This window comes from Acomys russatus, chromosome 26 (assembly GCF_903995435.1).
Source record: "Acomys russatus chromosome 26, mAcoRus1.1, whole genome shotgun sequence".
Taxonomy (NCBI): domain Eukaryota; kingdom Metazoa; phylum Chordata; class Mammalia; order Rodentia; family Muridae; genus Acomys; species Acomys russatus.
This window is the reverse complement of record NC_067162.1, coordinates 10,891,014-10,917,170: the sequence shown is the minus strand read 5'-3', so window position 1 is coordinate 10,917,170 and position 26,157 is coordinate 10,891,014. Positions and strand designations below refer to the sequence as shown.

Here is a 26,157-nt window from a genome sequence, read left to right as displayed (position 1 = left end):
GCTGGTGGCTGCCTAACGGTGACACATTATCTCAGAAATGCGTGGGTTTGAGCCTAGACAAAGAAGCTGGGGTTCCAGATAACTTAGTGTGACCTAGAAACTGGACACCAACATCCTCATAGTTGCCCCACCCCTTCCACCCGGGTTCCCATATACTCCTTATGTCATGGATGGGTATGCCCCGGGCAGGACGGCTCCACTCTTTCACCCATGCTGAGTTCAGGATTGCACACCGAAACCACATTTAACACACAACTGGGGTACCATTAGGAAGTATTGTCTATGTACCGCCTAGACGTCCGCAGCTCAGGGATCCCCTCCCCATGCCACCTTGCATGCCCCAGCCGCACTTACATTGTAGAGGAGATCAGTCCAACCTTCCATGGTGATGCACTGAAAAACAGTGAGCACAGCAAACAGGATGTTGTCGAACTGAGTGATGCCGTTGTTGGGCCCTTCCCAGTACGGCTGACATTTGGTCCCGTTGGGGCAGGTGCGGGCGGGTTCCTCTGTCCCACACGGAGCTGGCGACTCACTCTGGATGTCGTCTAGAAAGGAATGAGAAATGTTGGGAGTCAGCAGGAGTAGGGAAAACCAACTCAGGACGGAAACAGTGCCTATTGGGATGGTATTATGCCAGTGTTTGGTTTTCTATTTCTTTTTTCTTTGTTTTTGTGTGTGTGTGTGTGTTTTTGTTTCTGTTTTACTTTTTTGTTTGTTTGTTTTGAGACAGGGTTTCTCTGTGTGCTCTGGTTGTCCTGGACTCACTATGTAGACTAGGCTGGCCTGGAACTCACAGAGATCCACCTGCCTCTGTTTCCTGAGTACTGAGATTAAAGGTGTGTGTCCCCACCGCCCAGCCCTTGTCCTTTGTTAACCTGTTGAAACTGAGTCATTTTCTTTAAGGCTTCAAATTGTCCTTCAAGTGAAGCTTTGATTACATCTCAGAAACACTGTCGTGGTTATTATTCAATATTGTGAAAATGCTCCTGTGGTGTTTGAATGGGAGTGGTCCCCATAGACTCAGGTGTTTGAACTTGGTCGCCAGGGAGTGTCACCATTAGGAGGTGTGGCCTTGTTGAAGAAGTGTGTCACTGAGGCTAGGCGTTGCGGTTTTAGAAGCTCAAGCCAGGCCCAGTGTCTCTCTCTCTCTTTCTGCTGCCCGAGGATCCAGATGCAGAACTCCCGCTGCCTTCTCCAGCTCTCTGTCTGCCTGTGAGCCACTGTGCTTCCTGCCATGATGACGATGGACTGAGCCTCTGAACTGTACGCCAGCCCTGATTAAATATTTTCCTTTTATAAGAGTTGCCATAGAGCTGGGCGTGGTGGCACACGTCTGTAATCCCAGCACTCGGGGAGGCAGAGGCAGGCGGATCTCTGTGAACTGGAGGCCAGCCTGCTTTACAAATCGAGTCCAGGACAGCCAGGACCACAAAATACAAGCAAAAAATAAAAACACCCCTCCTCCAGCCAAAGAGTTGCCATAGTTAAGGTGTCTCTTCAGAGTCCCCAATTTCCATTATTATTTCTCCTTTGACTCATGGAGAATCATATACTTACATAACCAAGAAATACTTCTCGAGGTGACTTTCCATGTACCTATCACTGGTTGCAATACCACGTCACCCTGGGCCAGCCTTGCTCATGTCCACCCCCTCTACACACTCAGACCACTTGCTAGAATGTTGTGATGGCAGATCCCCAACACAACACCGGACAGTCTCATCTGCAAACAGGAAGGATGCCTCTTGGTTTCCAAGCACTCGTAGCTCTTTCTTTCTGGGCTCAAGCAGCAGCCGCGTGCTCCAGCATCCGTGGTGAATCTCTTCAGTCTTTTAACTACGGAGATGCGGTCTGTGCTGCGCAGCACAGTCAGATCTGGGCACCATGAGATGCGCGTCCATCTATGTGTATTTCTAGGGCCTTGCTGAGTGTTTTTCTTTGTGACACATGTGGGGTCCTGGGCTGAGGGGCAGGTAATCACGGTTCCTATCCTTACCTGTGGGTAGGAGCAGAACTGAGCTTTCTCACCCAATAGCAGGAGATAATTGTGACTCATCAGGAAAGCCAGGGGATACTGCTTAACACTGAGATCCAAGACAGCGTTTGGGGAGGAGCGGGCTGTAGAGGTCACATCCAAATCCTTTGACATTGACGTGAATGGGGGGAGGCCTGGAGCACCCACAGCTAACACCTGGCTCAATCTGGCTCACCGTATAGCTCTAAATCTTGGAAATCCTCCTGCCTCAACTTCCCCAGGGCTGAGGCTGGTTTGAGAAGGCTCAGAAACAAAGATGACATATTTGAAAAGAAAACTAGCAGCCAAGTGTATAAAAAAAAAAAAAAACCCTCCAGTTTCCACTCAACAGAGATCCATTTCCTGTGTGCAGCTGGCTTTAGCGCACTCCAACTGCCACGCAGGGAGGAGAGCCGTATCATCCCCCAGTATATGGGCGCACCCTGACAACAGGGGGGACTATGCCAGGGGCAGTGCGTGGCTCACACCTGTCACCCCAGCACCCAGGAAGTTTGAAGATGACTGGTTTCAGGCTAGCCTAGGCTATACAGTGAGACAGAGACCAAACGAGACAAAAGCCAAAACAACCAAAACAACAACAACAAATCCAAAACAAAAACACCACAAAGTGTCCAGTAAACAAAGGCAACAAGAGGCCTTGCTTCTGGTTTTGGTACCTAGGCTGCACCGACACTAAACTTACATATAGTTGGTGTAGACATGAGGGTGAAGTCTTTAAAGCTTAAGGCTTAGGGCAAGAACAAAAATTCGACAGAGGCCCTACGGAGACAATCTATGCCTCTAGAACCTTCTCTGCCCCACTTCCAGCCCAAATCACGAGAAGCCCTTTGTGTTCACTCGGCTAATTCTGGTGCCCCCTCCCCCCACCCCCACCCAATTTTCTTCTGTTGAGTGTGAACCTCAGAGACAAGAGCACATCATCCTCCTGGCCTAGAAACGTCTGCGAGCCAGGGGCTTGTTCATCCAGGATTCTGGAAACTCTTCGAAAACAGGAAGCACTCCACTTTGCCGGGGAGCCTGTGAATGTGTGGGATGGCTGTGGGTGGCAGGAAGTGGGCTCCCCGCGCCTGGGGCTGGGAACTGCCTATCTTTAGCAACAGCACCCAGAGGTGTGCTCGACCCCAGCCCCCTCAACCCCAGCCGTCGATGCCAAGCACTCTCAGGCTTGATTCGAGAAACAGCCATCCGGAGTCGGAGAAATCCAGCTATAAATATATTTTAAAATTAGCCTGCTGCCGGGGCGTCTGTATATATCTGTCTCTTACTCACACATCTTCTAGTCTTAATTGGGAGCTCTTTGGATCGCCTCCCCGAATCCAGGTTGTTGTCCTCCATGCTCCACCTACATCTGTCCCCCAACAACCCCACTGGGACCCCAGCCAGCCAACCCTGCATGGGAAAAGAAAACAAAAACAAAAACACCCCAGAAACCTCACACAGCCTGCCTCTGAGCCCTAGGTTTGGGTTTTTCTGCATGTGGCTGATAGACACACACTCTTTCGGTCTTCCGCCTGGGTGAGGCCAGGTGCAGAAATAGATCTGCCTCAATTAACACCTTCTTCATTGGAGAAAGAAATAATTAGGCCATTCCGTATTGAGCAAACTTCACAAGCCCAGGAGAGGAGACGCAGGGGAAGGAAGGACATGGAGCTCCAGGCTTCTCTGCCAGCCTCTCCATCTGGGACCAGGCCAGGCCAGCATCCCTCAGGATCTGCTTAGGGTCAGTGAGTGCGGCGGGCACAAGGCCACTTCTGCACATCCCATTCTTCCCTGGCTGCCTTTCCCAACAAGGCACCACACCTCTCTCTCCGTGAATTCACTCTTTCTCTGGTTCTGGAAATTCAGACTTCCTTCTGTGGGGCGGTTGGTCCAAATACTGAAACACATGCACCGCCCCCCCCCCCCCCCCCCCCGTGGATCCTGGGGCAACAGGCAGCTCGAATCTGGAGAGACTAGGATTGAACTGAGGTGAATCTATCTGGAAAGGCCTGCACCTCCAAATGTGTATGCAGTGTATTTCTTCCACACAAGGTCAGCCTTGAGCCCCAGGTGCACCTGCATGGTGACTTCTGTGGGACCCAAAGCTCCCTCTAGACTCAGCCTCCCAAGGGTTAGCTAAAGCATGATGGGGTGCAGGGTTCTGATTGGTCAGGTAGGCAGAGCCTGCTGGGCATAGGGTTCTGATTGGTCAGGTAGGCAGCGCCTGCTGCGTGAGGGGTTCTGATTGGTCAGGTAGGCAGCGCCTGCTGGGTGCAGGGCTCTGATTGGTCAGGTGCTGGGCGCAGGGTTCTGATTGGTCAGGTAGGCAGCGCCTGCTGCGTGAGGGGTTCTGATTGGTCAGGTAGGCAGCGCCTGCTGGGTGCAGGGTTCTGATTGGTCAGGTGCTGGGCGCAGGGTTCTGACTGGTCAGGTAGGCAGCACCTGCAGCACCTGCTGGGTGCAGAGTTCAACTGGATGAAACAGGATCCTATCAGAGGCAAGGCTCCTGTTGCCTGCACACGAGCTGTCAGGGGTTGGGTTCTGAAGGAGCAGGGCAGGCCTCTTCCTTGCTTACACTCTGTTATCTGGCCTGGCCCCTCATTTCCTTCCATGATGGCACTGCACTCCTTCCTGTTTCCAGACACCACTTCATCTCCCCGTGCCCACAGGAAGAACTGCTCAAGAGCACATCTTCAGCCTGCCTCTCACTCTCCGAGGAGTGCCTCAGGGATCACTCTCAAACAAATCATGCATCCCCTGGGTTGCCTTCTAGGGTCCCCCAAATCTAACGATCTGGCTGCAGTTAAGGCGTCCGAGGCAGTAGTGGCTGCGGTCTTCCCTGCAGGCAGTTTAGTCATGTTGGGGGTGCATCCGAGACCTCGTGTTTCGTTGTTTTTTCAAGCGTGGTCGTGACTGTCCTGGAACAAGCCTGTAGACCAGGCTGGCCTCGAACTCAGAGATCCAAAGTGCCTCTGCCCCCCAAGTGCTGGGATTACAGCCCTGTGCCACCACACCCGGGTAACACACAGCCTTCTTTCTGTGGACTGTAATTTGCTGTGGAGTCTGAGTGCTCCCTCCCTATCCTTTCTGGATCTTTGTCTCCTGAGAAAAGCCTCACCCCACGCCACCCCCCCCACCCCCCCAGTGTGGACGTACCTGTCCCCTCCTCAAAGCAGGTGGTATGAAATTTTCCCATATAAAATTCTAACCCTATGATTGCAAAAATAAGGATTGCAAAAAACAGGAGGAGGCCGATCTGCAGCAGGGGGATCATCGCCTTCATGATGGACTTCAGGACGACTTGTAAACCTGGGGAGACAGAGAGAGGCCGGCCTGTGAGCACGCACCCCGCCAAGCCCCTCCCACGGAGCCCAGCGTGAGACTGATGAAGAGGGAGGTGCTCACCCCACAGAAGGGCCTTTTTGGTTATAAAACGTTTCCAAATATTTATTATCTACTGTGAGGAGTTTGAAGGCTCAAGAGGGAGCAGCAGGCTAGGGCTTTCTAAGTCATTTTCTAACACGCTCAGTAGCTTCCTTCCACAAGGGGGTGCTGTTTCCCTAAATAGCCTCAAACCAAGAGGGGCCACTTTATCCTTCGCCCAAAGCCTCCCTTTGGTTACCAGCAGCCCTGCACTGGCCTGCAGCAAGCGCTTCAAGGAACCCGATTCCCTATTGACTCAGCTTGCAGCCCCGGCCTGTGGAGGCAGCTGACTTCCAAGTGAGCTTCAGGCAGGTCTGACTTCTCTGTGAGCTCAAGGGACAGCAAAGTCAGAGCTCGCCTGAGTGGCAGACACAGCCTGCTGCTCTCTGCTATGTGCACAAGCTTCTGTCCTGAGCAACTCAACTGAGAAAGATGAACCTGAACACCGGCGGCGGTGCGGGGGGGAGGGGAGGGGCTGCGGGGAGGGGGAGGGGAGGGGAGGTAGGCGGTGGTCCCTGGGGGCTGAGGCCAGCTCTACGACATTGGATGTGGGGGATTTGGGTGTGAAGAGCATCGTTTAAAGGCCCCAGGTGAGCCCCTGTCTTCACAGATTCACCATGGATGTCTTTACCTCACTAGATGCTGCATCCTCATTGGTTGATGTTTTTTGTTTTTTGTTTTTTGTTTTTAGAGACAGGAAGGGTTTTGTTAAACTTCCAAACGATGTGAAAAGTTCCACAGTTCTAAACTTTTTAATGTAATTAATTATTGTGATTATTTGTGGAGGTTAGAGAAAAACTTTGTGGAGTCAGCTCTCTACTCTTATGTGGGTCTTGGGGCTCGACCTCCCATCACCAGCTTGTCTGCTAAGTGTTTCAGTCGCTGAGCCCTTTCACAGTCCAGCACAGTTCTAAAACTCAGGGAATGTTAGAACACTTGCTCTTCCCCGTCCCTCTTTCCTCCCTTTCTTGCAAGCTAGGAGGAAACAGAATGAGACCACTAACTCCCCTGTTAAGCAGGCCAAATCCTGACCACAGTCTCTGTGCTGTACACAGTCCTTGCAACATACAGAGGTCCCCATGGACAGCAACGTCTTTGGACAGCAACGTCTTCGGACACCCACGTCTGCTCTATAAACTGGATGCTGTTTGCATAGTCTACACATAATCTGTATAATTTAAATAACTGTATAATTTAAAATAACTTTTTTTTGAGACAGGTTTTTCTTGTTTTGTTTTGTTCTGTTGGTTTTTTGTTTTTTTCTGTGTAGCCCTGGCTGTCCTGGAATTCCCTATGTAGACCAGGCTGGCCTTGAACTCACAGAGATCCACCTGCCTCTGCCTCCTGAGTGCTAGGAGTAAAGGTGTGTGCCAACACTGCTCAGCTTTAATGATTTTTTAAAAAATGTACATTAGTGTTTTGCTTGTACGTTTGTCTGTATGAAGATGTCAGAACCCCCAAAACTGGCATTACAGACGGTTGTGAGCTGCCATGTGGGTGCTACAAGTTGAGTCCAGGTCCTCTGGAAGAGCAGCCAGTGCTCCTAACCACTGACCCACCTCTCCTAGTCCCTAAAATTTTAAATGGTTTACTTTTATGTGTACAAATGTCTTGTTGATATGCATGGTGGTGCACCATCTGCGTGCCTGGTGCCCACAAAGGCCAGAAGAAGGCATTGAATATTGCGGGAGTGGAGATAAGGAAAGGTGTGAGCCTCTATGGGGGTGCTATCATCTGGAAGAGCAGGGGTTGGGGCTCTCCTTCTACCACATGGGTCCCAGAAATGGGGCTCAGGCCGGCAGGTGCCTTTACCAGCTTGTTGGCACTACCCTGTCACCTGCTCTTAACTTAATGGGACAGGCACCTGCTGGGCTCCTTTCCCCTGTAAAATAAACATGCTGGTGGTCAGCTGGCAAGTCTCTCTTTTTCTTTTAATTTTAAATGTTCTTATGGTGCTGAGGGGGAAAACCATGGCGAGGCTGAGAGATATCAACTCCCCTCCAGAGAAAACTGGAGTGACTCTGATCAGTGAGGCCAGTACAGCGAACCCAGGGATGGGGCAGTGTAGTATTGACTTATTTATTCATCTCTCTGTGTGTGTGCATGCTTAGGTACAAATAAGAACACATGCGTCTTTGTGGAGGCTAGAGGTCAAAGTCAGAAGTTGTCTTCAAATCTCACTAAATCTGGCATTCATTGATTTAGCTAGACCTGCTAGCCATGAGCCCCCGGGAGCCTGTCTCCCCGTTCCCAACATCATCACCACACCTGGCTTTTTTTTTTTTTTCGAGACAGGGTTTCCCTGCATAGACTTGGCTGTCCTGGACTCACTTTGTAAACCAGGCTGGCCTTGAACTCACAGTGATCCACCAGCTTCTGCCTCCTGAGTGCTGGGATTAAAGGCGTGCACCACCACGCCTGGTCTGGCTTTTTTTTTTTTTTTTTTAAACAAGGATGCTTTGTGACCTAACTCAGGTCCTCATGATTACGTGGTAAGTATTCTACCAACGGAACCACCCCCAGCTGCCCAGAGTGACTGCTTTCTGCTTTGTGTCAGGTGAGACTGTGGGGTAGAAACAGCCCTCTGGCGGCATTTAGTCTGGCTTGGGACACTGGGGACAGAACCCTGAGCTTGTGCTGCAGCCCTCCCCATGGCGTGGAGCACAGGCATGCCTGGGGGACACAAGAGCAGGAGAATATGCGGACGCTGTGCTCACTCTACTTACCTGTCAAGGACTTCCCTGAGCCTCACCCTTCTCATCTGTGCAATGGGTATGCACCAACTGAATGGGAGCACTGGAGGCTCTTTCTGCAGTGCTCTGTTCATGGGCACTAAATGCCGATAGTCACTACCACAGGGTCACCACCCAGGCACGAGTTCCACTTGCTAACTCTCACTCGGCCTCTTTTTTTTCAAGTGACCCTGGTCCAACTATTCAGCCATCCTGAGCCTATGTGCCCACCTATGAAACATGAGCAGAGTTTATATAATTGGTTCTAGGTGCTGAAAGAACTGTGTGTAGAACATGTCTCCTGGGAGACGACAGATGCTCAACACATGGGTGAGACATCTGGTGTGCTTCCAGAGACCACCCAGACCTGGTTCCTGGGAACCCCTGAGGGGGGAGCGTGCCCTGATGGGAACCGGGGGCCCCTAAACAGAGCCTTCTAGAAGGATGGAGACTCACGCACTTGGGATTCCAGATACCAGCTTGAGTGGCCGCAGCACACGAACCGCCCTCAATGTCCGTAGGTCAAACTCTGTCCCGACAGTGGCCAAGATGCTGCAGGAGAAAACAATAGTAAGACCCGAAAGCTAGGGCCGGGGCAGGTGGAAGGGTAGTGCTATGTGGCCCTCAGCTGGGGACTGGACACCGTCAGGTCAGTTCTAGCACCTGCCAGGTGACAGTAATGGCTCCCATCTTATGGAATGAGAGGTGACTTATACACCCCTTTTCCTTTCCATGTGTATGTGATGTGTGCCTATGTATGCCTATGGGTACCCGCAGGGAGCGGGCCGACCTCTAATCCCAAGATGCTCCTGGGCTAGCTAGCCTGCAACATACAAACAGCAAGCCAGAGACAGCAAGTGGCGCCCTAGTCTCTTTTCTCTTTCTCCACTACATATTTGTTTTATATATGATAAATATATGTGTCTACACACACACACACACAGACACACACACACAGACACACACAAACACACGCACACATGTCTGTCTGTATATATATTTGTGTCTGTGTATATACACATATGTATATATACAAATATGTATATATATATTATATATTATATATACCTAAGACAGTATCATATCACAATGTAACATACTTATTATGTACCCCAAGCTGTTATTGAACGCACAGAAATCCTCTTGCTTCAGTATCTTAGGTGTGTAATTACCAGCATGAGCCAACACCACACACACACACACACACACACACACACACACACACACACACACTAGCTCAGGCTGGCCTGATGTCACAGCCTCCTGATCATTCTGGTTATGACCATGCCGGGCTCACCCCAACTTGGCAGTTTTCTTTGGGCTTTTTCAGATTTCCTCTGACAGGCACCATTCTATTTCTGAGTCCCACTTTGCTCTTTCTGTGCAGACAGAAGCTGCTGCTTAGTGAGAACAGAGGAGTTAAGGGTCTCTCTGTGTGGAGGAAGCTGAGAGAACCCAGTAAACACATCAAATGTCAGAGCGATGTGTACTGAGGAGAAAAACGTGTGAGAGAGAGGCACACTGGGGACAGGGATGGATAGGAAGTGATGGCTTTTACATCAGTACAGGTGACTGCTCCTTATCATTGAGAGGAAGGAGCTCAGTGTTCTTATCCAGGTTGTGTTAGGATAGAGCCCCTGCCTAGAATCCCCCAGTGAGGAGCTGGGATGTGTCTCAGGGTAGAGCCCCTGCCTAGAATCCCCCAGTGAGGAGCTGGGATGTGTCTCAGGGTAGAGCCCCTGCCTAGAATCCCCTAGTGAGGGGCTGGGGTGTGTCTCAAGGTAGAGCCCCTGCCTAGAATCCCCCAGTGAGGGGCTGGGGTGTGGCTCAGGGTAGAGCCCCCTGCCTAGAATCCCCCAGTGAGGGGCTGGGGTGTGGCTCAGGGGTAGAACTGCTGCCTAGAATCCCCCAGTGAGGGGCTGGGGTGTGGCTCAGGGGTAGAGCACCTGCCTAGAATCCCCCAGTGAGGGGCTGGGGTGTGGCTCAGGGTAGAGCCCCCTGCCTAGAATCCCCCAGTGAGGGGCTGGGGTGTGGCTCAGGGGTAGAGCACCTGCCTAGAATCCCCCAGTGAGGGGCTGGGGTGTGGCTCAGGGGTAGAGCACCTGCCTAGAATCCCCCAGTGAGGGGTTGGGGTGTGGCTCAGGGTAGAGCCCCCTGCCTAGAATCCCCCAGTGAGGGGCTGGGGTATGGCTCAGGGGTAGAACTGCTGCCTAGAATCCCCCAGTGAGGGGCTGGGGATAGCTCAGGGGTAAAGCACCTGCCTAGAATCCTCCAGTGAGGGGCTGGGGTGTGGCTCAGGGTAGAGCTCCTCCCTAGAATCCCCCAGTGAGGGGCTGGGGCATGGCTCAGGGGTAGAACTGCTGCCTAGAATCCCCCAGTGAGGGGCTGGGGTGTGGCTCAGTGGCTCAGTGCTTGTCTAATACCCACAAAGGCCTGACTTTTGTCTCAAGTGGAGGGAGGAGAAAACAGACCAGCAATGCCCAGCAGAAATCTAAAGTTGCAGAGGAAATTTTAACTTTTCCATATTAAACAAATGAAAAAAGCAGATGAAACGAATCCCATAGTTTCTTCTATGCAAAGTTCAACCATTCTGTTATCCGCAGACAGTGCTTCCAGGATGACCCAGCCCCATATTGAGATGAACAGTCCACATTCCTTCTATGAAATGGTGTAGTATTTATGTCAGACCTGCACACATTCTCCTATGGATTGTTTATGTGTGTGCATATGCCTTAGGCCACTTAAGATGCTTGACACAGGAACTGTTCTTTGCTACTACATGAGGCACACCGAGATTAAGGGCATGTAACACACACACACACACACACATTTACACACACACACACACACACAAAGACAAGCTCTTATTTAGTAGCCCATATTAGTCCTGGAAGTGGGGGCAATTCTCCTGCCTCAACTTCTTGAATGCTGGGATAACTGGCGTGAGCCACCATTCCCAGCTACAAATGCTCTGCCTCTGAGCTACACCTCTAGCTCCAAAATATTCTTAATTAATTACTGTTATTTGTAGTACTGAGGCTGGGCTCCAAGGCCTGCCACTGAGATACACCTTTGACTCTTGGCTCTTTAAGATAGGGTCTCACCTTGTACTCCAAACTGGCCTTAAGCCTGTGATCTTCCTGCCTCAGCCTCCCCGGTGCCAGGACCAAGAGCACAGGATGCTGTACCCAGCTGGGATTGTACTTACTGTTACAGAACCCTACCATCTCCCTTGTCTTCTCAGATCTTCCTCAGAGCAAAAGCTGAAGTCCCCACGATCCCCGAAGCCCTAAACCCTCGGCCCCATCCCCTCCCCTCCCCCACGGCCAGAACCCACGGCCAGTGCTCCAGCCACCCCAAAACTTGTCATTATTCTTGAAAGGCACAAGAGGAGTTGAAGGCTACCTTTGAACTAAAACATATAAACAAACAAACAGCAGAGTGGGGCAAGGCCAGAGCCTGGGAGGGGGGGCCTGCTGATCAGTGCTGGGTAAGGGGAAACGGCTGCTGCTGGGTCTGAAACTGACCCAAGGGCATCACACAGATCCAAGTGCAAGGTCCCCTGTGGCTCTTGAAACAGGAGGCAGAAAAGAGAGAAGTGAAGACCCTCTCCCAACAGGAGCGCACACTGCCAAGGAGCTCAAATCCAGGCGCAGTCATAAACTCTCAGACCTAGGATTCAGTGCGACCTCGGCCTTAGCTGGCTCAGGGCTCAGAACAGCACAAGCGCTGACTTTTCTCATGGCCAGTGTGTCTTCAGCTGACTCCCAGGATGATGGAGCTCCTGTCCCCTTACCCAGTTCCCCGGAAGGGTGGTAGAAACCAGGAATGGAGAAATCAGGAGGCTGCGACCTGTGGTCTATGCGATACGTCTTGCCCTGTGGATGGTGGGAGTCACAGAAGGTTATGGGAGCAGAGGAGGGACGTGATTAGGGCTGGCAAGGGGAAGACAAGCTTGACAGCTAAGAGGACAGATTGGTGGCGAGGAAGCCTGAGTTAGGAAGGAGCTGTGAGACCGGCCGGCGTAATGAGGGCTAGAAGTAGGACAGAGGCAGTGGCAGTACAAAGGAGGCCTTGGGTTATATATAGCTGCCATTAACGCTGTGCAGCAGGGAGCCTGCCTGGGTGCGCTGCATCCGGCCTGCATCTGAGGCTGCCAGCCGCTCACGTCCCATTTCACAGAGGAGGATGCCAAGACTCACGGAAATCAGTGGACCAAGATCTGAGTCACACCAAGAAGGAACTCGAACTCAGGACCACAGGGGCGGACAGCCTCAGGTCCGTGAACTCGACTCTCAAGGGCCTAATTGGTTGGGGAAGGGTCACGGTGGAGGACAAAAGACACTCATCTGTCATCAGAAACCTAGGGCCCAGGCTTTTAGGTAGTGCTGCAGGAGGCCACAGTGAGCAGCTGAGGGGAGAGGCTGATGGTGAGGAGGGCCAACTCCCCCAGCATCCAACTGGGGAGTAAGAGATGTGTGGGAAAGGGGGGGCGACTAAGGTGATGCCATTGGTTGGTGTGGGTCAAAGATCTGGCGCCAACCCACATGGAAAGAGCTAGGTAAAGGGGAGGCTCACGGGGATATCAGGACCCACGGTGGCTGTGCCAAGTGGGAGATGTCCAAGTTAAAAGCCTTCCAGTAGCGCCAGGCACCGTGGCCATGCCTTTAGTCCCACTTAGGAGGCAGAGGCAGGTGGATCTCTGTTAGTTCCAGGCCAGGCTGGTCTACATAGTGAGATCCTGCCTCAAAAATCAAAAACGACCAAAGAAACACACACACACACACACACACACACACACACACACACACACACACACATGGGCGTGCACACTCATGCACACACATCCACACACATACGCACACAAGCAGCTCCACCACATACACACACATACCACACACATACACCACATATATACACTACACACACGCCATACATATCACACCCTCGAGCACACACCACACGCGTAAACACACTCACACACTACACACTCATGCACACATAACACACATGCCAAACACCCACTGCCGACACACACTCACATACCACACATTCATGCACACACTCACACATACACAGCACACACATGCACACGCTCACACCCACACCACATACACACTCACACCCACCCACCACAGCACAATTGCATACACTCTCTCACACACACACACACACACACACACTTCGAGGAGCTTTTATGGAGCTTGCAAGAAAATCCAAACTCTACCACAGCCATGAGAGCTTGCTTGGCTCGGCCCTTGCTGCCCTCACGAAGTGTTCTGGCCCCAAAGCCCACTTCCTTCTCTTTCAGGCATGAGAACATCGTGACTCCCTGCCTCTCTTCTCCTTCACGTCCAAATTCAGACTTTTTATGCTTACAGCGGCACCGCCCCCCTGCAAGGCATTGTCTCTGTTAGTCACTTCCTCTAGCCTGCCAGCTCTAGGAGGACAGGCACACCTCTTCCCTGGCAGGGTCCTGCTGCAGCACCTTACGCTTCCTAAATATTTGGCGGGTGAGCGGGACAGCATGACGAGGGACAGGGCGACAGGCTACTGAGTGTGCCTGAGCAGATGGGTGCAGTGGAAGCGGGACACCTCGAGGAGAAACACTAAGGACGCAGGTGCCCCTGCGAAGGCTGGCCATTACAGTCCTCAGGAGGATCACGGGACAGTCAAGGCACAAAGAGAGCGAGGATACAGAAATAGGAGAAAAGTCCATGCGGAAGACGGCAGCATCCCTGAGGGCCAAGGGCAAGGCGCTCTGAGAAGGGGGTCATTGGCATCCGGAGTAGTACCAATAGGACACAGAAGACAGGGCAGTCATTCCCCGTGCCACGTTTCTAACTGAGGTGAGAAGAGAAAGCTCTCAGGTGTACTTATGTATGATCTGTTTTATGGTTAATCATGACTATGTGCCTATGTTTGATGGTATATGCATGCGTGTGTAGTTCCTGGAACGGGCCAGAAGAGGGCACTGGATCTCCAGGGAGCTGCAGTTACAAGCAGCTGTGAGCTGCCATTGTGGTGTTAGGGGTCAAACTGGAGTCCTCTGCAAGAGCAGCCAGTGTTCTTGGTTCCTAAGCAACCTCGCCAGTCTCTGATGCATGCATTTACACATCCTGGAAGGACACCAATGGCAGGTCCCTTGGCTGCCAGGAGCTGGGCTGCTCACAGGTACAGCTGGTCACAAAGAGCTTCGTTTTACTGTGCATTTACAGAAGCACACATTACTAACAAAGACAGAGTGTCACCGTAGCTCAGGCTGACACCGGGCTTCAAGTGCTGGAATGATTAAAAAACAAAAACCAAAAAACAAACAAACTTCCATACAACTTTTAAATATCAAACTGATTGAAATTAAACAGACCAAAAAAAAAAAAAAAATCAGCTATAGTGGCCACATGTAGAACACCCACAGCCACCTGCAGGCACATGGAGCATCCCCTTCCCTGGAGGAAGTTACAGTGGCCAGTGGTGCTCCCATCCCTGGAAGGGCAGGGGTTCCCACCAGCACCTAAAGTTATGTCTGGCAAACATTAAGCACTCAATAAATGTTTGTCGAATACAAAAATGATGGAGAGGTAACAATATGCAAATGTGGAGATAGCAGAGAGAGAGAGGTGGCTAGAAGGCGAGGAAGTTTAAGGCAAAGACTTGTAGGTTACACTAATTACTCAGCAGACTTTTCCCGCCCTCCCTTGGTGGTCAAGCATGTCGCCCAGCAGAGCTCGAGCGAACAGACAGCAGTGAAAGCTTTTCTCTGGATGCCTTGCTATGGGGGTATTGGTCACACGACCCAATTACACGCATAACAGAGTCAGATTCCTGGGTACTTCTGGGAAAGGGTTTCTCCTGGAGAAGAGCCAAATGACAGGAAGCAGCCCCTCCTCTTCCTGTCCGTGGCTGATGCCTTCCTGTCTACATATGATGGCTGGGAGACATCTTGGAACTGCTGTTGGCCATAGGGGCGGGGGATTAAGAAAAATCCCTACAGCGACGAAAGGGCAGGAAGCTGGGAAGACTCCACCCAGGTGTGGCTGAGCTACAGATCCAACCGCACAACCAAGAGGCTCTGAGAGGGTCTCAAAGGGTCCAAATCCAAATTTTTCTAATCACAAGCTGTGTAGCCTTGGGCTACTCATCTTGCCTCTCTGTGCCTCAGTTTCCTTAGTAAAATGGAGGAGGTCACTGCTTCCTTTATAGGTGGGAGAGTTTCTGGGATGTGTGTGAGCCTCTGGAACACTGGTTGCCGTCTCTTCCTCCTGTTCTTTGTGCTATCTGCAGCTGAATTCTTTCCGAATTTTCGACCATCAGGTGGCAGCTGTTGGGAGGAGGTCACTGTCGTCTGCTGGTTGGAAGTGGGATGTAGGTATGTACTTCTTTTCTTCTTCCATTCCCCAGCCCCTGTGTGTGGTGCACACCCATGTGCACGCAGGTGGAGGCCAGAGGCTGATCTCCCTCCCCACTTCTTTTCCATTTTATTCACTGAGGCACAGGCTCTCCGATTGGGAGTTGACACACCTGGCATTTGCATAAGTTCTGGAGATTCGAACTCCAGACCTCACGCTTGGGTGCCAGGTTCCCAGCCCTACCAATAAGTATTAACAGAGGTGGTAATTACCGCACACTTGTGAACAGGGAGAGGAGCGTGCGACAAGGTCTTGAGGCTCAGAGATTATTAGCTGGGAGAGCGGGACAAAGAGGCAGTGAGCATGGAAAGCTGGGGAGCTGACGAGAGCTGTCACAACCCCAGCCTAGAGGAGGCGCCTGCTTTTAAGACTCACAGGTCCCCGCACTACCAAAGTGAAGCCTGGGACCAATGGCTGTTTCTCTCTCATCTGGCCGCCTGGCCGCTCTGCAGTTGTACAAATCCACCTGCTGGTATACACAGGACCCAAGGGTTCCTCTGACATGTCTGCTGGATGCCAGTCTTTTCTGGAACGGGCTTAAGCCAGGAAGAAAGCGCCTTGGTAGATGGATACACAGGTCTTTCATAAAGAGCTCAGTGGTGAATGGGGTGTGTGTCGCACGCCTTTAATGCCAGCATTTAGGAGGCTGAGGCTGGCAGATCTCTGAGTTCTGGGCCAGCCAGGGCTACATAGTGAGACCCTGTCAAAAAAAAGAGCTCAGGTGTAGAGGCACTGCCCACCCTCTGCCCTGTGAGGACGAAGCCAGCAAGAGTGTCAGCTTGTGCACAGGGAGCCACCTGGCCTTGGCCTTGGGTTTCTGGCCTGTCAGCACTGAACTCTCTCTCCTACGTTAGCACCCCCAGGTAGCAGGTTTTAGTAGTACAGCTGGGCGGAGACACCTGGACTTTCCCCCTCCTTTTCCTAAAATCTTCAGAGTTGGAATCCGGCTCACAAAACTGCTTCTTCACCTTGGCCCTGAGCAGGGCGCCTGTCTAGTTCATTCTCCTGTGTGTCTGCTGCAGTTTAGCTCCTAGCTAAGGTTTTAAGGTTATCAGTCTTTGCAGCGGTGTGAAGACGGAATCCAGGGTGTCATCACACAGGCCGTGCCACGGCCCTCGCTGGGTGACTCGAGGCTGGCCTTCTCCTCCCAAGCCGTACTCCTAGCCCTTTCTACTCTATTTTTATACATCTGTCTTGTTAGGCAATCAATGTTGAGCTTAATTTGGGCTTGCTGGGACGTGTCCTTGCCTGGTCACGTGCTGCCCTCTGACGGTATATATCTGTAACTCATATGCATGGGATGAAGTTAGCTATCATGTGCTGTTGTCCGTTCCCACCCGGAACCGTATTTGACGTGCCATCTGGGAGGAGCCAATGGACAGACTTTCTGGGGGCTCTTACTGGGCCTGGCTCCTGCAGGGGCTTTTTTTGTTTGTTTGTTTCTTTTGTTTTCCCGAGACAGGGTTTCTCTGTGTATAAAGCCCTGGCTATCCTGGACTCACTCTGTAAACCAGGCTGGCCTTGAACTCACAGAGATCCACCTGCCTCTGGCTCCTCTGAGCGCTGGAATTAAAGGCCTACACCACAATGCCCTGCTAAGGTGTTTTTTTTTTTTGTTTGTTTGTTTTTTAAACCTTGAGGGTAGACCCTGCATGGACACTGGGCAGCCCCTGAGCATGCTCGGCCCTGCAGAGGAGACATATGACCATTGTACTCCTCGGATCCTAGTGAGGGGCCCTGGGCGATGCAGTGAGCACTAAGGTGTCTGCAGCACCACATAGTGTCACGTGCTGGGCATCTTCTAAGGACGTCCAGGGGAGGATGCACAAGGGTTCTGTGAGCGCTACAGGCGGGCTATGAGTGACTCCAGCACTGCAGGGTTCTCTTGAGTCAATACTCTGTGGTGTGGAGGGATGGCTGTACTCCCAGTGAGTACTGAAAATGTGGCCAACAAGGAACTGAGCCTTGAATCTTACTAAAGTGTGCATGTGTGTGATGTGTACTTGCGTGGTCATGTATGTGCCATACATGTTTGTTGGGCTCAGAAGACAAATTTTGGAAGTGGGTTCCCCCCCCCTTCAACCTGGGGTCCTCCTGGGGTCCTCCTGGGGTCCTCCTGGGGTCCTCCTGGGTTCTCCTGGGGACTGAACGCAGGTCCTTCATAAAGGTAGCAAGTATCTTCCTTCATCCACGGATATACCTTGCAGCCCACCATTCCTTTATATCTAAGCCAGTGAGCCAGTATAAAGGTGTGCAGTGATGTGGGTGTGTGGGAGTTCCCTCTTGACACGCTGCCGATGTGCCCATCAATCTGGTCACTGAGTCTCCTTGTTGGCCCCATCCCAGCTGCTTATCCATGAAGTGATTTATGAAAGGGAGGTCACTCGAAACCTGGAACAGCCTCAAAGAGATGATGCTCGCCACCCAGCTAGTGAAGCAACGGAGGCACGGAAAGGCTAAGTAACTATCCCAAGGACACACAGGCTATGAACTCAGGATGCTCCCCTGCCAGCCCCTCTTCCCCAAGGGGTGGGATGACAGCTCTGCACACCACCCAGGTTCAGAGCTTGCATTTTTTGAGGGTCCCAGTGTCAGAAGGCCCCCCCTTGTTCTTCTGCCCAACCCTGAGGCAGCTCTCACTGCTCACACACCTCCGGAGCACTGCACCCACATGTAGGGAGCACTTCTCTTCTTCTTCTTCTTCTTCTTCTTCTTCTTCTTCTTCTTCTTCTTCTTCTTCTTCTTCTTCTTCTTCTTCTTCTTTCTTCTTCTTCTTCTTCTTCTGTCTTCTTCTTTCTTCTTTCTTCTTTCTGTCTTCTTCTTCTTCTTCTTCTTCTTTTTCTTCTTCTTCTTCTTCTTTTCTTCTTCTCTTCCTCCTCTCCTCCTTTTTTGGTAGTCTTTCTTTTAAAAAAATATTTATTTATTTATTATTATGTATACAGGGTTCTGCCTGCATGTACACCTGCAGGCCAGAAGAGGGCATCAGATCACATTACAAATGGTTGAGAACCACCATGTGGGTACTGGGAATTGAACTCAGAACCTGAGAAGGCAGCGCTCTTAACCACAGAGCCATCTGTCCAGCTCCTCCCTTCGTTTCTAAATTGATGAGGTGAACCAAAGGCTCTGTTTCTCTTTGAGGGCAGCTCCTGAGCCTCTCAAAGCAGAGTTTTCTTTTCTTTTTTCTTCTTCTTTCTTTCTTTTTAAAGATTTATGTATTTATTATGTATACAGTGTTCTGCTTGCATGTATACAAGTACACCAGAAGAGGGCATCAGATCACATTATAGATGGTTGTGAGCCACCATGTGGTTGCTGGGAATTGAACTCAAGACCTTTGGAAGAGCAAACAGTGCTCTTAACCTCTGAGCCATCTCTCCAGTCCCAGAGTTTTCTTAAGTAAGAAGGGGCAGGGGCTGGGAGGAAGCAAGGTGAGTACCAGGGTTACTAAGGATTCAGGGTACGGGTGAAGTTAGTGGGTCACAGGGTCCCGGGAGTCTGAAAAGGGTGGGAGTGAGGTGGGGGAGGGAGACAGTGTTGTGAGCCAGCGAGGAGGGGGCATGCCTCCCACACAGAGGACAGCATCAACAGGGACCAGAGACGTAGAGAAGACACAGTGTGGGAGGAAGATCTCAAAAGAGGGACAGGTGTTGAGTCTAATGTTAGTGGCCACTCCAGGAGTCACTGAGGTGAGGGGAACAGGAGTGCAAAGCAGGTGGGAGCTGCAGAGTGAGACCCTGTTTCAAGCATATTCCTCCCCCCCCAAAAGAGAAAGAAACAGACAACTATATTCATAAACATTTGGCAGAGCCTTAAGGAACCCAAGAGTTTAATACACACAGAATCATGTAAAGAAATGGTATGCCCACGCTTCCCGCCATCCCACACCGTCCAAGTCAGTGCACTTTGGGGAAGGAATACCTGGATATAACGGGACCTGTAAGAAGCAGGGCCTAGTGGGAGGTCAAAGTTCTCATGGGCCTCCCCCTCATTTTTCTAAGAGGGTCGTATAAAACAGCAAGACCACGGATTTCTCTTGTACCCTGACTCCATATAACTTCTCCTTACCCACACCCTACTATGATACCAACCACATGTGTGCAGCTGCTATGGAGGGGCCTCTTTGCCAGAGCTCAGCTTGGTTTATCTTGTCCTTGGGACTCCCCGAACTGTGAACCGAAGAACCTGCTGTCTTTAGAAACGGCCAAGCGAGCCTCGGGTGTTTGGTCCTAACGGTGGCAATGGATCAATGCGTGTCGTCGCGAGGCATCACTTGTTCATAGCCGGTGTGTGGCCGTGATTCCCCACACCCACCCTACAGTCAGCTGTGGGGTGGAACTATGCCATCAATGAACTTCATAATACTTTCCTTCCTGCTTGGGTTTGCCTAAAGGTAGGTGCTGGGACTGCATCTCTGCTTCAGACCTTGGGCCAAACTCCCAGACTCTCTGCTTTGGCTCCTGGTTGGGTTTAGTTCAGGGAAGGTGCTGGGACTGTGTCTTTGGTTTATGTCTGGCTAGGCAAGGCGCTAGGAGAACGTCAAGGAAGGGGCACTGCTTCCCGGCTCCTTTGCCGACCTCAGTCCCTCTTGCAGGGTTGGACCTCCACAGGGTCCCCAGAATGGAAGACCGAATTCCCTCCAGAGACCCCGGTAGCCTTGTCTGTTTGTTGCTGCTGTCTGCTGAGGTCCTATAGGGCTTACAGCACTGGGAACCAAAGGCTGGAGAATCAGGGATGACTTCTCAATACCTCCAAAGGGTACAGACATTAAGCCGAGAGCAAGTCTTCAGGCAGAAGGCACAAGACACAGAGGAGGAGGTAGAAAATGGTGTTTCTTTAAAAATGGTCTGATAGGGCATATACGGCGGTGACAGGGGCCTCTCACTCCAGAACGTGCTTTCAGTCTCTGAGAGTTAAGAATGGGCACTTTAACACAATGAGGGCTACAGGACGGTTTACAGGATAAAGGAGCCTGAAGCCAAGCTCAGTGACCTTCGCACTGGCACTCACTGACTGGCTAGCCAGCAAGCCTCCCCAGTGATGGGTCAGAGATACCCCCCCTGAAATGCTAGGTTCTCTGTGTGATGCTGGGGATTGAGCTCAGGCCCCCACAAGCACTTTCCCAAGGGAACTATCACCCTGGTTTCTCTTTTTCAAAAGACATTTCACATAAGAATATTAGAGTAATAGGAACCTCTGCTTAAAGTTAAAATACGTTTGAGTTCTCTTTACTCTTCTCTCATCTGTAAACCTTTACATTTCTGAGAATCTCACCAGGGACTAAAAATCAAGTTCATGGGCTGGAGAGATGGCTCAGTACTCTGAGAGTGCTTGCTGCTTTTGCGAGGGACCTGAGCTGGGAACCCAGCGCCCACATATCAGCTCACAATCATCTGCAACTCCTGTTCCAGAGGATCTGATGTCCTCTTTTGGCCTCCACGGGCACCTGGGCTCACATGCACATTCCCAAACAGACACACACGCACACATATAATTAAAAAATATGTGTGAATGTATGCATACATATACATATACAAACAAACATACATACATACACACACACACACACATATGCTCAGGTCAAGGAAAAACATGTTCCTTGACTTGTGGGCAGGAGGGAGTCTGTGCTGGCTGTTTTTTTGGTTGTCAACTTGACTACATCTGGAATGAACCAAACCCCCCAAAATGGCTGGAGACACCTGTGAGAAACTTTTTTTCTTAATTAAATCATCTTAAGTGGGGCGATCCACTTCTAGTTCGTATCTTTGATGTAGGGAGGACATCTTAAGTCTAGCTCTTCTGAGGCGGGAAGATGCACCTCTGAGCCACACCGTCTGCTGGCAGCCCATATAAAGGACATGGTGGAAGGAATCATCTCTTCTTTGCCTGTTTGCACTCACTTTCCCCGGGGAGTCCACTCCTTCACTGGCGTCACAGCCTACTTCTTCAGTGTACACTGAAGACCAGCTCAGACATCCAGCCTTATGGGCTGAAAAACTACTGGACTCTTGAACCTTCTGTTCACAGCCAACCATTGCTGGATTAGCTGGACTGTAGCCTGTAAACCATTCTAATAAATTTCTCTCACACACACAAACCACACCACACACACCACACACACACATGGATGCATATGTTCTGTTCCTCTGGAGAGCCCTGACTCACACAAGAGTCTTTGGGTATTCTTTGACGTATGGTTTTACCTCAGCGAGCAGTCTTAGCCTTCGCCCCTCACAAAGTGTTACCTTACTCTAGAGAAGCTCCGTACCTGGAAATAGGAACACTAAGATAGCTTAAATCCTTTCAACAATGTAACTTCAAAGGCCACCAAAATATGCGCCCCCCCACCCCCCACGCGGCCAGGTGTACAACTTCCTTTCATAAATGCACACGGGTGTCTATTTCTCCATTAAATGTCTACACTAAAACATTTCCTGGGCTGGTAAATGTCCTCACTGCCTAGCCTGGTGACCTCAGCTCAATTCCCAGGACTCATATGGTAGAAGGAGAGACCCAACTCCCACAAGCTGTCCTCTGACCTCCACACACATGCGCAGATGGATGCATATACATGTATGTATACACACGCTAATAAAATTGAAAATCCTTTTCCTCAATAAACTGCAGCTTTGATTCAGACTGGCTCCTTTTCTTTGGGGGAACTTGAGAACCAGCTCCCCCTGACCGGAGGCTGGGGTGTGGGTGTTTCCAGGAGGACCTGGAGCAGAGGCCAGGCCTTCCCTCACCTCCGGGATGCTCATGTGCCATTGCTGGCTTTGCTGGCAGTTTGGGGTGGGGTGTCTTACGGACTGCTTTCTGTTCAGCGTAGAAATACTTCACAGTGCTTTGGGATTCCTTCCTATGGCTGCATCTTTTACAGAGGGATGGGGAGATGGCGTAATACCGAGATCGCTCAGTGTGATACTGAGATCACCCAGATCGCGAGACGCCCCCGCTCCAAAAGACCCCCAGGACCCGATACCGATGAAACACACACAGGGTCCTGTTTTACAGGCTCAGAGCTTCGGATCACAATCCTTCCTTACGCAGCAGGATAGGAGAGTGACTCGGAGCTTCAGGCGCAATGGGGCTTATAAAGGGAAGAAGGGGGTGGTGGGTCCCAGGAATGTTGACCCTTAGGCAGGTTGGGTGGAGGCTGGATCTTCGGGGAAGTTGTAGGTCACAGGAATGTGGATCTTTAGGCAGGTTGGGTGGAGGCTGAGTCTGGAGAGGAAGTCTTTTTTATCTCAGAGGAACATTGGGAGCTAATTGTATGTAATTGCTCCAGTGCAGTTTCTGGGGACTGCTGGCAGGTGTCTAGAGGACAAGCTTTCGTACAGAACATCATTAATTGCAGAATATGGAATATGGCATTAATTTTGCCCTTACATTGGAAGCTGTGGGATGAGGAGAAGGAGGAGGAGGAGGAGGAGGAGGAGGAGGAGGAGGAGGAGGAGGAGGCGGCGGCAAAATGATTAAAGAGCCTGGGCCCTACCTCAGTACTAAGAAAACTGCCGCCGTGAATCTATAAGACTCCTTTTGGAAATGTGTTTCCACGCATAGTGAACTATTCCCCGGCCACTAAAAAAGGAATGGGCTCTGTGGGAAAAGCTGCTCGAGCTATCCTCTGACCTCCAGACCTGGTGAGCTTGCAGACAGACAGACAGACAGACAGACAGACAGACACACACACACACACTCACACCACGATCATCTGCACACGTACAGATGGAACTCGGGTCTTCATGACTACCCAGCAAGCACTTTACCAAGTGAGCCATTTCCCCGGCCCACCCCAGTCTAATTACTTCTTAATCGTCTCCACTGGAAACCCAGCCTCACTTTCCCTCTAGGGAGGATGGAGAAGGACATATATAAAAAGTATTCCTTTTGGTATAAGTAGCGAGGCTTACACTTGACTGCTCAGGAAATGTGCTGAGCAGGCCCAGGAAGCAGCCAAATAGGACTTTTCCCTTCCTCTGAGCAAGCTGCCTGTGATTGGCTGTGACTTTTCTCTTTTTCTGAATAAGGCTGCCTGTGATTGGCTCTGACAAGTTTCCGGCCCAGAGGAAGGAGGCCAGATGAGGACCTTAGCTAGAGCCAAAGAGCTGCCCAGGAAATGACAGGCCGTTCCCATGAATCTTAGCTGTCCCAGGAGAGCTCCGGCCTGGTTCCGTCATGACCTCAGACTAACTTTCCAAGCTGCAGTTATGCAGCTCTGGCCTCAGATTCACTTGCCCCGGTTCTTGGAGTCCCAGTGGGGGCCCAGAATCAGGAGGGTTTGGGATTCATGGGAAAACCGGGGCACCCACTTCTTTCAGGTCTGATTCTTGTACCCGGCCTGGGATAAGGTGCGATTGGATAGACTGCCCCGGGTCCCAGCAGGCTCCTCACCCCACCCCACCCCCTTCCTTATTAATTAAAACGTGAATCACAGCTGAGTCACTAAAGGGGGTGGGGAGGTCAATGAGCCAGTCTGGCTTCCCTCTCCTTCCAGCTCTGAGGCAGCTCTGAGTCAGCAAAGTGCAGATGGGGAAAATGGGGAGGGGGAAGACGTGAGAGATGGGCAGCTTGGACTGGAAAGCACTGTCAGCGAGAGCTGCGTTAGTTCTTGGGTTAGCAAAAAATAGTTTCCTAGCCCGTCCCTCCAGGCCTGTTAGCCAGCCCTCTGCTGAACACAGCGTTCTCACTTGTGCACCCAGCTTTTCATCGGTGCTCCAGCGCTCTGTTCTTGCTGACTTCAAGGGTGGCAGGCTCATCAGTACTGCCCCCCCCCCAAAGAAAAGCAAATCTCCACTCTCCTCCCCCTACTCCATTTACCCCCTCCAGAAAGCCCACCATTGTCTTTAAATTCATACATAAGGGTCCTGGTCTGTGGTGAGCCACTGCCACGTGGTCAACAGGAAACGACCACTAAGCCAGGCGTGGTGGTGCACGCCTTTAATCCCAGCCCTTGGGAGGCACGGGCAGATGGAGTTCTGTGAGTTCGAGGCCATCTCCTTGGTCTACAAAGTGAATTCCAGGACAGCCAGGGCTACACACGGAGAAATCCTATCTCAAAAAACAGTAACAAACAAACAAATGTGAGTGCTAGGTGGGCGAACATTCCAGAAGTGAAAGCCCTTTGGCATCGGGCTGATCTTGGGGTCTCATGACATGACTCCTGAGCTGGGACTGGTGGTACATACAGGCCAATAGTCTTAGCTACCCAAATTCAAAGGCTGACTGAGCAGTGTGAATTCAAAGCCAATCCCGGGTGACTTAGTGAAATCCTTCTTCAAAGTAAAATGTTAAAAAAAAAAAAAAAAGTCCTAGCTCAGGGACAGAGAGAGGCCTGGTGGTAGGATTGTTAGAACCACAAAAAACAAAACTAAACAAAAATGGCGGCATCCACAGACAGGCTGCATCTGAAGCCTCACTAGGTGGAATTCTGGGAGAATTCATTCATCTCTCCAAGCCTCTAGTATCTGCTCTGTATTAAAGGTGAGAGTAAAAACGCAGGTGCAAGAGCCACACAGATGAAACTGGACCACAGACAAGCATTAGGTGTGTGTGTGTGTGTGTGTGTGTGTGTGTGTGTGTGTGTGTGTGTGTGTGTGTGTTCCCAGCATCTCCATGAAAAGCCACAGTGGTGATGTGTGTCTGGAACCCCAGCACTGGTGAGACAGACAAGTGGATCCCCGAGCTTCCTGGCCAGGCAGCCCTAGCCAACCAGACTCCAGATGCTGTAAGTGACCCCACCTCAAAATACAAGGAGGGGAGGGAATCAAGGAAGATGCCCCATTTCAATGTCCGCTGCCACATGGGCACACACACATAGTAAAAATGAAGTTGGTTTCTAAGGCTGGGAGGCACGGCTCGGTGGTAGAGCATTTGCTAGCTCTACCTGTGGGAGGCTCTGGATCTCATGGCCAGCAGGACAGGGAAAAACAAACAAACAAACAAACAAACAAACACCCCAGCTCTGTCGTGCACAGCAGGAAGCCTGATGACCAGAGTTTGGTCTTTGGCACCCAGGTGGAGGGAGAAAATCAACTCCCACCAAGTCATCCTCAGCCTTCACATGCCCTACCCCCCACTTCCAACCAAACAAAACCAAAGCTACAGATTTTTGGTTGTGCCTGGCAAGGCGGCTGGTTTTTTTAGCTAACTCAGCCTCTTTCTTCAACAGTCCTTGATAAAGTTTTTGAATGGGCAGTGCAGCCATCCCCCCAGTGAGACCAGCTCTGAGATGTCTCTAGGACTCTTTCATTCATGCCTCTCCTACAATCCCCAATGAGCTGGGGGACCCTTCTCTCTAACAGAGGGAGGATGGGCTTGCTCTGGGATCTCAGCAAGCAGAAGGGCCAAAAACATTGGGAAGTGGTAGAACCTTCCGGAGGTGGGGCTGGGAGGAAGGAAGTGTGGTCACTGGGGGATTATGGGATGCTGCTCTCACTCCCTCAATGGCCCCTCCTTCCCTTTTTATCTTTCCCACTCGCTGTGAGGGGCCTGGTCTTGCTCCACCTTCCACGACCACCTGTCTCACCAGAAACATCCAAAACTGTGAATTCAAATAAACCTTTCTTCTTTGTAT

The 26,157-nt window shown here is 51.1% G+C and overlaps 1 protein-coding gene across 1 annotated transcript in view; it reads right to left on the bottom strand.

The window, feature by feature from the left end:
* LOC127209651 (voltage-dependent P/Q-type calcium channel subunit alpha-1A) overlaps positions 1 to 8,719 on the bottom strand; it is a 142,966-nt gene extending 134,247 nt beyond the window's left edge. The window contains exons 1-3 of the mRNA XM_051169332.1: positions 8,633 to 8,719; positions 5,174 to 5,326; positions 355 to 548 (exon numbers count right to left, since the gene is read on the bottom strand). Of these exons, the coding sequence (XP_051025289.1) occupies positions 355 to 548; positions 5,174 to 5,300 (321 nt within the window). The 5' untranslated portion in view covers positions 5,301 to 5,326; positions 8,633 to 8,719. The remainder of the gene's footprint in view (positions 1 to 354; positions 549 to 5,173; positions 5,327 to 8,632) is intronic.
* Between the last annotated feature and the right edge of the window lie 17,438 nt (positions 8,720 to 26,157).